This window comes from Narcine bancroftii, chromosome 2, assembly GCF_036971445.1.
Source record: "Narcine bancroftii isolate sNarBan1 chromosome 2, sNarBan1.hap1, whole genome shotgun sequence".
Lineage (NCBI taxonomy): Eukaryota > Metazoa > Chordata > Chondrichthyes > Torpediniformes > Narcinidae > Narcine > Narcine bancroftii.
Genome location: NC_091470.1, coordinates 355,763,957 through 355,779,562, shown reverse-complemented (window position 1 = coordinate 355,779,562; position 15,606 = coordinate 355,763,957). Strand labels below are relative to the sequence as shown.

General features: G+C 46.6%; 1 protein-coding gene across 2 annotated transcripts in view; it reads right to left on the bottom strand.

Moving 5' to 3' along the window:
• The window catches only part of LOC138755781 (microtubule cross-linking factor 1), a 238,847-nt gene that overhangs the window by 203,562 nt on the left and 19,679 nt on the right, over window positions 1-15,606 (bottom strand). For both annotated transcript variants that reach the window (XM_069922383.1, XM_069922384.1), the window contains exons 2-3: window positions 8,490-8,714; window positions 3,484-3,642 (exon numbers count right to left, since the gene is read on the bottom strand). In XM_069922383.1, the coding sequence (XP_069778484.1) occupies window positions 3,484-3,642; window positions 8,490-8,714 (384 nt within the window). The remainder of the gene's footprint in view (window positions 1-3,483; window positions 3,643-8,489; window positions 8,715-15,606) is intronic.

The window sequence follows — 15,606 nt, the reverse complement described above, 5'->3', positions numbered from 1 at the left end:
TAGTTCTGGTCGCCCAGTTACCCAGCGTGCAGCTAGTTCTGGTCGCCCAGTTACCCAGCGTGCAGCTAGTTCTGGTCGCCCAGTTACCCAGCGTGCAGCTAGTTCTGGTCGCCCAGTTACCCAGCGTGCAGCTAGTTCTGGTCGCCCAGTTACCCAGCGTGCAGCTAGTTCTGGTCGCCCAGTTACCCAGCGTGCAGCTAGTTCTGGTCGCCCAGTTACCCAGCGTGCAGCTAGTTCTGGTCGCCCAGTTACCCAGCGTGCAGCTAGTTCTGGTCGCCCAGTTACCCAGCGTGCAGCTAGTTCTGGTCGCCCAGTTACCCAGCGTGCAGCTAGTTCTGGTCGCCCAGTTACCCAGCGTGCAGCTAGTTCTGGTCGCCCAGTTACCCAGCGTGCAGCTAGTTCTGGTCGCCCAGTTACCCAGCGTGCAGCTAGTTCTGGTCGCCCAGTTACCCAGCGTGCAGCTAGTTCTGGTCGCCCAGTTACCCAGCGTGCAGCTAGTTCTGGTCGCCCAGTTACCCAGCGTGCAGCTAGTTCTGGTCGCCCAGTTACCCAGCGTGCAGCTAGTTCTGGTCGCCCAGTTACCCAGCGTGCAGCTAGTTCTGGGCGCCCAGTTACCCAGCGTGCAGCTAGTTCTGGGCGCCCAGTTACCCAGCGTGCAGCTAGTTCTGGGCGCCCAGTTACCCAGCGTGCAGCTAGTTCTGGGCGCCCAGTTACCCCGTGCGTTGTTCTGGGCGCCCAGTTACCCCGTGCGTTGTTCTGGGCGCCCAGTTACCCCGTGCGTTGTTCTGGGCGCCCAGTTACCCCGTGCGTTGTTCTGGGCGCCCAGTTACCCCGTGCGTTGTTCTGGGCGCCCAGTTACCCCGTGCGTTGTTCTGGGCGCCCAGTTACCCCGTGCGTTGTTCTGGGCGCCCAGTTACCCCGTGCGTTGTTCTGGGCGCCCAGTTACCCCGTGCGTTGTTCTGGGCGCCCAGTTACCCCGTGCGTTGTTCTGGGCGCCCAGTTACCCCGTGCGTTGTTCTGGGCGCCCAGTTACCCCGTGCGTTGTTCTGGGCGCCCAGTTACCCCGTGCGTTGTTCTGGGCGCCCAGTTACCCCGTGCGTTGTTCTGGGCGCCCAGTTACCCCGTGCGTTGTTCTGGACGCCCAGTTACCCCGTGCGTTGTTCTGGACGCCCAGTTACCCCGTGCGTTGTTCTGGACGCCCAGTTACCCCGTGCGTTGTTCTGGACGCCCAGTTACCCCGTGCGTTGTTCTGGACGCCCAGTTACCCCGTGCGTTGTTCTGGACGCCCAGTTACCCCGTGCGTTGTTCTGGACGCCCAGTTACCCCGTGCGTTGTTCTGGACGCCCAGTTACCCTGTGCATTGCTCTGGATGCCCAGTTGTACTAGAACTTCAGTATATCTGTAATAAGCTGCCAGAGGAAACTATTAAGTCTTTCAAAAGGGAAGTGGACAGATATATGGAGAGGAAGCACATGAACTAATATCAACCAAATGCAGCCGAATTGCACAAGCCTAGAATGCCACCTTGGTTTGTTCCATGCTCTATGAAATTCAGGTATAAAACTGTACATAATATTTAGGACACAATGCATTTCCTCTGTGAGGAAAGATTTACTTACTTTACCATTGAAATTATAAAAGAGAAAAAGACAAAAACATCAGTTTTTTTTTAGATGCAGCATTTCAAGCGATCAGGTTGAAAAAGAGTGGAGACCTCTATTGTCTGACTGGGGCTTTAAAATGTATCTCCCATGAAGTGATGTGACAACAAACATTACATTTCCCCTTATCACCATATTTCTGACAGTTCTGTGATGTATAATGACGCAGCAGGCTTGCTTAATGTGCAGACATTAAACAGCAGTGCTGAATTAAATGTGACAAAACTACCAGCCCAGTACTACTGGCTGATGTGTCCAATCCACAGAACACATATCTTTCAAGAGCAGGGCTGATCTGAGCTCTATCAACACACAGCAGACTAGACATCTGGAAAAACAAGTCATTGTGGCAGGATTTTGGCCAATTGAAATGATTAATTGCTAAGAATAAACATTGAATGTGTGAGATGGCTCTTGACAGCAGAAATAAAGAAATGCAGACAGTGTATTAAAATCAGAATTATGTTAAAATACAACTAGGCTTCAAAACGATGTCCTTCGACATTCTATGTTGACCATTTTTTTTTTTACCGTACTGGATGGTAGAATACATCCTTCATCCAGCATGGTGAACTATGGGAATAAATGGTGATAATCTTTCAGATTTTATGCGCAATTTATCTGAATACGAGGTGGAGTATGATAAAAATGCAAAGACCTCTTCTTGTCCCACCACACTTGCTGACTGACTGACCTGCTAAGTACATTATTTCAGCTTTTTCAGGATCTGTGGGAATTTGGGCAATGATGTTACTGCAAAACGCCGAGTTTCAGGACTTTAAATTTTGATACAGATTCTGGTTGTTAACACCTGCTGTCTGCTGGTAAAGGTTGCATTTGGCCAATAAACAGTTCTTTTTCTGCAACCTATTTGCCGACGGAAGACGAGCTGATTCAAAGCTCCATGGGAGATTCAGCAAAACAAAGTCTATATTGGAGAGGCCCATTGAAATAGAAATAAAAATTGTTAGCAGGTGTCAAATCATCTAGCTATCCCCTTGGAAATGAGACTGGGCCCTTCCCACTTGACTTCAGAAGAACCTGCAACACTGTGCACCAACACCACTGTCTGTGACTAAATGAAGAGGTCAAAATACCTTTCCTCTATGGCACGTGGACCACGTAAACATCAACAACATGGCTTTGGGTAGGATGTGGCTGGTTGCTCACTCAGCTTTAAAGACCAACAGCGCACTATGTTGCTCTGTTGGTCTAATTATTATTCCCCCACCTTTCTAAAATCTCTTTCTTATGAACACAAGAACAAAGAAATAGGAGCCTGCTCCACCAATCAATGAGATCAAGGCTGATCTGACGATAGGCTCATCTCCACCTACCTGCTTTTCCCCCATATCCCTTAATTCCCCTACTCCGTTAAAAAAAATCTTGGTTTAAATGTATTTACTGAGGTAGCTTCCGCTGCTTAAATGGGCAATAAATTCCACAGATTCACCTCTGGGAAAAGCAGTTCCTCCTCATCTCCGTCCTAAATCCACTACTCTGAATCTTGAGGCTATGTCCCCTAGTTCTGGTCTCCCCTAACAATGAAATCAACTTACCTATTTCTACCTTATATATGCCATTCATAAATTTAAACGTTTCTATAAGATCCCCTCATTCTTCTAAATTCCAGCGAGTACAGTTCCAGACTATGAAGCTGCAAAAGTTCGGCAGACACAGTGGAAATGTTACAGTCACAACAGAGGAAAACACAGCTAGTCTCCCCTACAAAGCAAATCGGGGGTGGGGGGGGGAGGGGGAATTTAGAAGAGCAGTGTGGCAACTGACTAATCTCTGCAAAAGCTCAGAACCCTCAGCTCACCTCTTTGATCCGGTCCAGTTCATTCTGCAAGGTTTGCTTGGAGATTTCGACTTCAATAAGCCTTTGTCGAAGGGATTCATTTTCATCTTCTACATTGACGCGCTTTTCCTCCACACTCTCCAGCTCATGGTGCAGCCGCACAGACACATCTTTGGCAACCTAGGTACAGCAGCAGAATGAAGTGGGGACATTTCCACTGACAGTACGACCTGGAAAGTGATCCTTTGAAAATACTCTTAAAGGCTTTGCACCACTTTATGTGGCAGGATCAGAGGCTTTTTTTTTTGAAAACTTTATTTATAGTTTTATAGACTCGTATTAGCCAAGTGTTATAGGGGAACAATCCTCCCCTTTGACAGATCACTGTGTGCTGAGTCCTCTCTTTTTCCTTCCTCCCCTCCCACCTTTCCCTGTCCTCCCTTCACCCTCTCTCCCACTTCAACCCAGGTAACAGCATAAAAATCAATTATTAAAAATAACAATGCAAATGCATGAGGGGGAGAAAAAAAGAGGGTGATCCGGCAGGATTTCCAAATTGTCGTCTCATTCTCAGTATTTCAGGGCTTGTGAGATTCCATAATTCTTATTGAGAAAGGCCTTGGAAAGGCTAATCACACCTGCATTTCAACATGTCTCAACGAATGTGTCATATTTCCTTCTTTAAGTTGTAAGTGATTTTCTCCAGGGGACACATAGCTCTGCATCTCCATGTTCCATCTTACTCTGCTTGGCTGAAAGTCCAATTTCCAGGTAACCATTATGCATTTCCTGGCCACTGTCAAGGCAACCTTCATGAATTGAATTTGATCTTTAGACAATCTTGGACTCGCGTCCATAATATCCCCCAGTAGGACCAAGGCTGGGTCCTGCAGATACTCCACCCCTGTAATTTTTTTCTAAAATGTCCCCTAATTCTACCCAGAAGGGTCTCACCTTGGCGCATAGACACATTGAATGGACAGAGGTTCCTGTCACTACACTGTATCTAAAACACAATTTGGAAATTTCTCATTTGACCTTGTGCAATTTTTGTGGAATGAGGTCTATATTGCTGGTGCAAAAAGATGTACTGAACCAGCCTATGTCTGGCGTTAATAACCGCCTTCATGCTGTCCTGGCAGAGGTCGGACCAGCATCGCTCAGGAATGGTTGTTCCTAAATCTGACTCCCATCTCTGCCTTACTTAATGGAGACCTGGTTTCCGGCTCTCATTTTGGAACAGGTGATACATAGCTGAAATGAATTTGCATGTGATGCCCCCTTCGAATTAGAGCCTCCATGTCACTACACAGACATAATTTGTCCCTCAAAAAAAAAATCTTAATTGAAGGTAGCAGAAGGTCTTGTTTGAAAAGACAAATTTCTTTTTAAATGGATAGGAGAGGACTGGAGGGGTATGGACTGAGAGCTGGTCAGTGGGACTAGGAGGGTGGGGATTTGTTACGGCATGGACTAGTAGGGCTGAACTGGCCTGTTCTGTGCTGTAAGTGGTTATATGGTTAAATGCTCGAATTACATGAACTGCCCCTTCTAATACAGTCCTCGATACACCTGATCCCTTTCTGCACCAGGTGTCCAGGCTCTTGTTACCCATAGTCATAGGGATTAATTTGTTCTGGGTTAGGGGCGTTTTAGGTGACAACCCTATTTCTAACCCAATAATCTGGTTTTTTTTTTGCCATGTTCGGATTAGATGCTTTAGTGTCAGGTTGTCTGTTTTTTGCATTATTAATTTGACATTGCATTTGTAAATAATTTCTCCTGCTATCTCCTGCCCTACCACGTGCAGACCAATTTGTGCACAGGAGGGTAAACCGTCCCCCTCAAAGAATGAGGCAGTAAACCTCATCTGGGCCACCCAATAATATTTTTTAAAGTCCGGGAGTTTCATTCCTTCCAGGTTATAATCCCAAGTCGATTTGTCCATGGAGACTCTAGCTACTTCATTCTTCCACAGGAATTGTCTGAAACACCCATCAAGTGTTTTGAAAAATCTCTGGGGCAGTGGTATGGGCAAAGATTGAAAAAGGTATTTTAGCCTTGGCATCACTTTCATTTTAATGCAGTTAACCCTGCCCATCAACCTGAAAGGCAGGTGCATCCAACTGCGCAAGTCCTCCTCAATCTTTCCAAGTAGGGGAGGTAATTCAATTTATATAAATTTTGTAAATTCTTATCTATCCATGTTCCTAAATATTTCATCCCCTTCTGTAGCCACTTAAACTTACTCTCCCTTTGGTATTTCTCGTACTCTCCTTTCATTGGCTGCATTATTTCACTCTTATTGTTATTAATTTTATATCCCGAGTTTTTGCCATAATCCTCCAGGAGAGTCCACAACCCGGACAACGTCCCTGCTGACTGTCAAATACATCAAAACATCATCCGCAAACAAATTAATATTGTGTTCTTCCTGGCCCACTCTAAACCCTTTGATGTCTGGAACTTGCACATTGGGGTTAGGGTGAATGGCTTCTGCTAATGGTTCAATCACCAATATGAATAGAGCAGGGGGTAGCGGACAACCCTGTCTACTAGATCTGGTCAGTGGAAAAGCTGAAGATGTCTGCCCATTAGTGACAACTTTGGCCTTGGGTTTGTAGCACAATGCTTTAACCCAATTTATGAATGAATGTCCGAATCCAAAGTTCTCCACCACTTTCACCAAAAAAAAATCCCACTCGGCCACAGAATATCACTATAAAATCAAACAGATCATCACCAAGCATTTTCTTGGGATTTGGCAGTGAATGACTTGGAAATAAAACTTTCATTATGACATCTGACTGTTTCTAAAGCACATCATTTTCAATGAGTCACTTTGCAGTGTCCTGAGATTCATTGTAGATTCTATATGAATGTAAATCAAATTGTCCAATTAGCTCACAGGTTTACTAACTTCAACAGCTAATAAAGTGATAAAATAGAATTGCAAGACTGCAAAATGAATGGCTTTTGGACCCCAAGCTGATTCAAAAATTGCAAGTTCCATGTAAATTCCCTGCAATGTCACTATTCATCAGCAGGTCTGTATAGCTGGATTCCCAGGGCCTCAGCAGGAGTGCACAATTGACTACCTTCCAATCTACCAATATTGACGCTCCATTTGTTATAAAAATGGCAAACTTTTTAAAAAAATTTCAGCAAAAGCAATTCCACACAGAGAAAGTGAGCTTTTTGTGCCTGTTTCAAATATAGATTATGCTTAGAGAACTGTAGAGATCAGGAAAGCTACCCACCCCCCACCCCCCCCCCCCCCCCCCCCATAGTTTAAAACAAGGTTTTGAAATCATCTTTAAAATAAAAACAAAAGTCTCATGTCAATTGTTTTTGATAATGTATGAACACAAAAATGGATATATTTTCACCATGGTGAGGTGACTATTGTAAGGTAAAACATCATGAGATGGGAATGTGTAGGGAGTTACCCTGTACAGGGCAGTAACAAGAAGGGGAGGTGTCCTTGTACTCCTGTTAGGTAAAACATCATGAGATGGGAATGTACAGGGCTGTAACAAGATGTGAATGCATCCTTGTACTTACAAGATAAGAGAGACATTGATGGATTGAGAGGCAGGAAGCTAGCAGGGAAAGGATAGCAACAGTTTTAGTCATTGGACAAGTAATGATATGATGATGTTCTAAGCACATATCCAAGGGTATAAAAAATCACCATTTTGCTGATAACGGCAGAATGCATTCTCCGACTAACATGTTTAGTCGCAAGTGTTACAATCCGGTAATAAAGAACAAAGAACCCTGATTTCGACTCAGTCTGGTGTTTGTCTCACTCATTCATGAACAAAGCAGACCTAACACTATACACGTGCTTGCGTGCGTCGGGGGGGGCGCGCGTCGGGGGGGGCGCGCGTCGGGGGGGGCGCGCGTCGGGGGGGGCGCGCGTCGGGGGGGGGGCGCGCGTCGGGGGGGGGGCGCGCGTCGGGGGGGGCGCGCGTCGGGGGGCGCGCGTCGGGGGGGGCGCGCGTCGGGGGGCGCGCGTCGGGGGGGGCGCGCGTCGGGGGGCGCGCGTCGGGGGGGCGCGCGTCGGGGGGGCGCGCGTCGGGGGGGGCGCGCGTCGGGGGGGCGCGCGTCGGGGGGGCGCGCGTCGGGGGGGCGCGCGTCGGGGGGGGCGCGCGTCGGGGGGGGCGCGCGTCGGGGGGGGCGCGCGTCGGGGGGGGCGCGCGTCGGGGGGGGCGCGCGTCGGGGGGGCGCGCGTCGGGGGGGGCGCGCGTCGGGGGGGCGCGCGCGTCGGGGGGGGGGCGCGTCGGGGGGGCGCGCGTCGGGGGGCGCGCGTCGGGGGGGCGCGCGCGTCGGGGGGGCGCGTCGGGGGGTGCGCACACGTCTGTGTGCGCGCGTCTGTGTCTGAGATATATGTACACACATATATTTTATATATATGCAGTGCGCGTGTATGTGTGTCTCCATGTGTGTGTGCGCATGCACATACAATTGTGATGTCCCCAATATTATGGTGTCCTGAACAGAGGAGACTATGCATAAAAAGTGTTTTGATTTCTAAATGATCAAACCAAAATGTATACAAGCAGACGTGAATAAAATCTGGAAGGTGCACTTTAATCATGTGAATTGTTTGATTACAAATTTAAAACTATTTACAGATTTGCATGTATAATTGAGGCAATTGCCATGAATAAAAATGGGACTGAATGACTCATGAATGAGTGGATGTTCACAATGCAGTGAATGAATATATACCTGGAATTTAGCAAGAGTGACTGATACAATGGGACTTTGTAAACCAGGGAGAGGGAGATTAAAAGGTTTTGTGAGCATAGTGGGCGTGGGCAAGTTGAGATAGAGACAATGGACTCAGATAAGCTGCATGAACAAGGGTGATAGAGGCAAGATTTGCATCTGGGTGAGGTTTTTTTTCCGCTGTATAAATTTGTGGATCAGCTCACTTGGCACACCCCCAGCATTCCATGATTTTGCTCCCAGGCAGTTTACCAGGTTGGTGAGTCACTCGGCTATGATAATCGGCTTACCTTCAAGTCTTGCTCCAGGTTCCTTATCAGTTCCCCATCGACCTGTCCCGTCTGAGCCACCTTCAAACTCTTCTGTTCAGCTTTCCTGAGGCGGTACTGCAGAATCCGGCAGTTTTTGTTGGAGCGGTCAAGTTCTCTCCGCAGTTCCTGAAGCTGATACACATCCTCCTCCAGGTAGCTGTCCCTCATTTCTTCCATCTCCGACCGCAGCTCATCCAACTCATCCTGCCCATTAAACACATATGCATGTTCATCAATCAGACTGTTTGCTGCACTCTTCCTTCCAGCGATTCATGAGTGCAACACGCAATTTGCATGCATGCAGTCACCATGAAGGACTTCATGCATGAGATGACACTAACTGCTGGCTGACCACTTCAATGAGGCTGTGGAATTGAAAGGAGTGGGGCAAGGAGGAAGAGATGGATACACTGGTCTAAGCCTCTCCTCTCTAGCAGATAGTGTCAAAAACTGGCTGAGATAAACAAATCTCACATCAAATATTATTTTAAAAAATGGAAGCACCATTAGAGCTGCTGTAACCACAGCTCTGCCGCTGGTGTGAACCCACAGAGAGGGGAGGAGCAAAAATCACAGCGAATCCGCACTGGGTACAACTGCTCTGTTTGACTGCCATCGGCTCCCTGCAGGCTTTAAATGGCCTGTTAAAGGAGCTGATAATTGTTTATTTTAAAATACTGTGACCATGGGGTCTAGGCCCAAGATGGCAGAACCTATGTTCATCAGCAAGCACAAGGGGTTGTAGACTCTGGGGAAGAAGAGGACTGGTGCAGGGCACCAGCAAACAGGGAGACCACCCCTATTTGAGAAAGAGAAGCAGAGGAGATGACCCACAGGATGGTGACTATGCCGGTGGACCAGTGAGGGTCTCTGAAGCTGAAGGACACATAGGAAGGCTGCTGGTGTCTCAAAGCGAGGAACTCATAGGCCATGGGCTGTTGGAGACTGGCTAAAGGGGTATCAGGTATCGAAACAGAGATGCAAGAGGGTGCTGGAGGCTTCCTGATTGTGTCAGAGGTTTGGATCTGGAACTATGGTTAATGATGGTTTGGAGTGGAGGCTATGGGAGCGCTGGCAGCAAATCCATGAACAGTCAGTGATTCTGGGGGACACTCTTTTGCTTCTTTTTCTCTGGCTGTGAGGGGCGCTGGGCAATTTCAATTTCAGCTGATAGCGAATCTTTGATGGCCTCACAGTAGACTAAAGGAAATTTTGTGTAATGTTACATTTTCTGTTTTATTACACGACTATAAAATAATCTTGAATATCCTGACACCTTTTTCCTGAATGTATCAGAAGCAAAAGGTGTGATCCTTGGGCCTAAAAGGAACACTAACCAGAGAAAGAAGAGCAGCCTCAGAAAATGCTTAAAACAACTCTGTGGAAGCAGAGTTGGAAAGATCTACCTGTTACATTTTTCTCATTTTATTTCTGATTTACAGCAATGCCGTTTTTAAAATTAAATCCTCCACAAGAGTGCTCTCAGAGTATGAAAGAGGTGAGAACAAACGCACAACTTGTACTGTAGGGGACTTCCAAGTTACAAAACAAGTTTTTGTTTTCTTTGTGTGAACTTTGAAAGGATAAACCAGAAGGCAGAGTTAATGGTCGGCTACTTAAGAGTGTGAATGAACAGAGGGACCTTGAGGTCGAAATCCAAGGTCACTGCTAGGTTGATAGGATAGTTAAGAAGGCCTATGGGATACCGGGCTTCATTAATAGGGCGACTGAGTTCAAGAGTTGAGAGGTCAAATTACAACTCTACAAATCACTGGAGACTTTAAGAGTATTGTGTCAGTTCTGGTCACCTCAAGAATGTGGAAGCTATGGAGAGGGTGCAGATATTTATCAGGATGTTACCTGGATTGGAAAATGTCTTACGAGGTAAGGTTAGCAGAGCTGGGACTTTTCTCTTTGGAGCGTAGGAGACTTGATAGAGGTCTACAAGATTATTAGATGCACAGATTGGGCGGACAGCCAGCACCTGCTTACACAGGGCAGGATCAGCAAACACCAGTGGACATATGTACAAAGCTAAGAGACAGAAGTTTAGGGGAGTCATCGGAGTAAGTAATTTTTTTTTTAAATGCAGAGATGTGGGTGCCTGGAATGCCTTGCCAGGGATAACGGTGGAGGCTGAAACATTAGGGGCATTTGGGAGACTCTTAGACAGGCACATGGATGGAATAAAAATAGATGGTTATGGGGTAGGGAGAGTTCAGTACTTTTTTTTTTAAAAAAAAAAGGAATATATGGGTCAACACAACACCAAGGGCCCAAGGGCTTGTACTGTGCTGTAGTGTTCTATGTTACCACTTGTTAATGTGACAAATTTCAGCTCTGTGATCAGGATGGAAGCTTCCTCTTTGCAGTGAACATCTGCAAAGTCTGGCTGCAGTTAAGCTCCTCTATTCTGTTCCAAAAGCTGCCTCCAAGGATCGTCCACCACTTCTTTAATGTGTTATATTCGCCATCCTCCTGCTGATGGGGATTCCCAATTTGGAAACATTTTGAGCCAAAACTGTGCACAGAAATTCATAGCTGCATACTGCTGATAATATTTCAAGCTTCCCGAAGGACAGCCCCTGCAGCACTTTCAACCCACAAATTCTGCTGAACAAATGGCAAGTTTCAAAGGAGAGAGAATTTGCAGCTCTATCCTCATTCAGAAAGTGTAAATCATGACAGATTCAACGCTATTACAGCGCCAGTGACCCGGGTTCAAATCCAACACTGTCTGTAAGGAGCGTGTAACTTCTCCCTGTGCCTGGGTGGGTTTCCTCTGGATGCTCCAGTTTCCTCCCACTTTTCAAAACGAACTGGGGTTGTATGTTAACTGGGGCATTTGGGCTGCCCAGGTTCATCAGCTGCAATGGCCTGTTACCGTGCTGTATGTCTAAATAAAAGATCAGTGGTTAGTTTGTGGCTGTCGTTTTCTAATGCCAATGTTTTGTTTGTCCATAGTTATTGGATGTTCAGGATATGGATTAATTCTGCGAGCTCAGTTTCTGAACTGGACAGGATTAGGGGAAAAACGATACCTGCTTTTTTAAGATTAAAATTAAGAAGTACTCCAAACTCACTTGTAACATACACATATCAGGCAAACCATTTTTAAACAACCGTTCGTGTCAGAATTTCTCAGAATGACCCACAGATTTGTGGGGTCTCATCCCACTACAAGCAAATACTGGAAATTTATAAATCGAGTGAAAAGCAAATGATAGACGAGATGCCCGCCCGGGGTTTCGTTCGACACCCTGCAAAGATTTTGCATGGCTAATTAAACCCACTCTGCTGCAGCAACACACAGGGTCGAGCTGCATGAAGAAGAGTCTCAATAAAGAGTTTTGGCTCGAAACTGCGACAACCATTTTTTTTCCCCTCAGACTGATGCTGCTTGACCTTGCATCAGCTTGTGTTTAGCTTCAGATTCCACCATCTCCCCTGTCCTGTGTGTCATTCTCATTGCCAGTACGTGCACAGGAGTGTCTGCCCAGATACTTTATTTTCTGGCACCACTGGAAAGATCAACATTATTACTTTTCCAGAAGAAAACATATGTAGGTGAATTTCTTAAATTCATTATTAAGTTGAGAGGGCCCCAACATTCTCAGATACAAAATGATGCATTGTTCCTTCAGGATACTTGTGGGTCATTAGAGGTAAGAGATCAAATTTGGAGAATAGGAATGGGGTGGAGAATTCAAGTGACTGGCAAAGGGAAATTCCATACCACCCTTACAGACTGAACAAAGGTGTTCTACAAATTGGTCACCCATTTACATTTGCTTCCACGTCACGAGAGCCGAATCAAAGGCTCTCCTGCTATACTGATGTGTTGCAAGTGAATCGCTGCTTTGCCTGGAAGGAGTGTCAGGGTTCCTGGAAGGTGGGCAAAGTGTGTATTTAGCATCTCTCACAATTTCACTGAGATCTGGAAGTTTTGTGGAGATGAAGTCAAGTTTATTGTCATCTGATTTCATATGTACAAATAAACAAATATTGTTTCATGAATACGAGAGTCTCGTATGGCTAGTGCGAGCAGTTTCTTTAGTCGTTCAGCGTTCTCATTGCCCGTGGGAAGAAGCTGTTCCTCAGCCGGGTGGTGCTGGCTCAGATCCTCCGGTATCTCTTTCCAGATGGGAGCAGCAAAAAGATGCTGTGTGCAGGGTGGAAGGGGTCCTCAATGATTTTGCATGCCTTCCTCAGATAATGATCCTGGTGGATCACGTCGATGGGGCAAGAGGGAGACCCCAATGATCTTCCCTGCCACTCTTATGGACTTGTGGATTGACATGCCACACTATGATGCAGCTGACAATAATGGTGGCCGGTAGCCTTGACCGTTTCAATCTTCTCAGGAAGTGCAGTCGCTGTTGTGCCTTCCTGACAAGTGAAGAGATATTGTGTGTCCACGATAGGTCACTAATTACGTAAACTCCAAGGAACTTGATGCTCTCCACTACAGAATTGTTGATGTGTAGTGGAGGGTGGTCATTCCTGGTCCTCCTGAAGCCCATGATCATCTCCTTACAAGGGCATTAAGTGATAACGAATTTTTGTCCATGTATGACCTGATAAGACCATAATTTTAGATTATTTTACTGTAAAAACTGAAAATGTAATACAACATGAAATTTCTTTTAGTCTACTATAAGGAAGACAAAGATTACTATGAGCAGAAATTGCCCAGCACCCCTTATAGTCGAAGAAAGAGAAGCAAATGTGAGCCCCCACAGATGCACTGAGTGTCCGTGGATAAGCCTCCAGTGCACTCGCAGCCTTCAGTCCAAACCATCAGCAACCTGAGCTCTAGATCCAAATCTTTGACATGACCAGAAAGCCCTGAGCGCTCTCGGCACCCTCCTGCATCTCAGCTCCAATACCTGGTACCCCTTCAGGCAGTTTCGAGCCAGTCTCCAGCCCGGTCGGTGCAAGTCCCTTGACTGCAGTCACCAGCAGCCCACAGCTTGCATGGGTTCCACTCCTCAAGTCACCAACAGCCCACCACCTGTGTGTTCTTCAGCTTCAGAGGCCTTCGTAGGTCTGCTGCCATAGTCACCATCCTAAGGGTTGTTTCCTCTGCTCTTCCTTCTAAATGGGGGGTGGTCTCCCAGTGTTCCTGTGCCCTATGTCAGTTCTCTACTTCCCCAGAGTCTGCAACCCCTGATGATGCCACCATCTTGTGCCCGTGGTTACAGGATTTTAAAAATATAAAATAATATTGTATCCTTTAACAGATAGTTTAAAGCCTTTGCTGAGCTGATGGCAATTAGACAGGGCAATTGTATCTAGCGGGGGAGAGCAATGTCTCTTCCCCGCAGGACCACACCAGGGCTGTCATATTTCTTTTTATATACAAGACCATAAGACATAGGAGCAGAATTAAGCCAATTAGCCCATCGAGTCCACTCCACCATTCCATCATGGCTAATTTACTATCCCTTTCAATCCCATTCTCCTGCCTTCTTTCCATAACCCTGATCAAGAACATATTTTCCTCTGCCTTCCACAGCCATCCTTGGCAATGAATTCCACAAATTCACTCCCCTCTGGGTAAAGAAAATCCTCCTCATCTCTATTCTAAAGGGACGCTTTTGTATTCTGAGCTATACCCTGTGATCCCAGACTCCCTTCACCACAGGAAACATCCTCTCCACATCCACTCTCTCCAAGACTTTCAGATGATGCGAGAAAACCTAGTTCAGTTTGTTTGGAAATTCTGTTGGGGAGATTTAAACATAGCCAAGCATTCAGAATGGAGAAACAAAATATAAATGGTGGAAGCACTCAGCATGTAGAAGGCAGGTGGTGATCAGATCAAGGCCCCTTCACCAGAACTGAAACAGGATGAAGACAAGTGAGAGCAAATAGAGGGAATGCGTATAGGCAAAAGTCTATGGACAAGGCATAGACTCCACAGGTCAAATAATGATTAGATCGGTTTCAATATGTTAGATAATTATTACCTTGACACTTTTGCCAACTCTATCTCTCCCCACCAATGCTGCCTGACCTGCTGAGTGCTTCTAGCATCTGTTTCCGAATGTGTTCTTGTTCGTAACCACTGCCAAACATATGACTTGGAGGCATTTCTTTAATTTCCTGTAACATTGGTCTCATCATCAGATTGATCCATGCAACTGATGATCCGATTATCAGCTCAAACAAGACAAATCTTCCAAACTTCTCACATACAGTAATAAAAAAACAAACCTTTCACCAACTCAAGAAAGCAGGACATTGGAGCAGAATTAGGCCATTTGGCCCATCATCTCTTCTCCTCTGCTTTAATCATGGCATATTTTTCCTCTCAACTTCATTCTTCTACCTTTTCCCTACCATCCTTCCCATCAGCTCCGCTTTAAATAGCCCCAATGTAAATTTAGCCAAAATGATGGCCTCCACAGCCATCTATGGAAATGAATTCCACAGATTCACCACCCTCTACTGAAGAAATGTTCCCTCTAAAGGGACGTGCTTTTATTCTGAGGCTGTGCCTTCTGGTACAAGATTCTCCCACTACTAGAAACATCATGTCCATTCTATCCAGTCCTTTCAGTATTGAGTCCACGCTGCTGAAGATCCAGCTGCGCTGGATGGGTCACGTCTCCAGAATGGAGGACCATCGCCTTCCCAAGATCGTATTATATGGCGAGCTCTCCACTGGCCACCGTGACAGAGGTGCACCAAAGAAAAGGTACAAGGACTGCCTAAAGAAATCTCTTGGTGCCTGCCACATTGACCACCGCCAATGGGCTGATAACGCCTCAAACCGTGCATCTTGGCGCCTCACAGTTTGGCGGGCAGCAGCCTCCTTTGAAGAAGACCGCAGAGCCCACCTCACTGACAAAAGGCAAAGGAGGAAAAACCCAACACCCAACCCCAACCAACCAATTTTCCCTTGCAACCGCTGCAATCGTGTCTGCCTGTCCCGCATCGGACTGGTCAGCCACAAACGAGCCTGCAGCTGACGTGGACTTTTTACCCCCTCCATAAATCTTCGTCCGCGAAGCCAAGCCAAAGAAAAAAAAAAAAAAAAAGGTTTCAATGAGTCCCAACCACACCCCCCCCCCCCAGCTCTCCCCTTTCT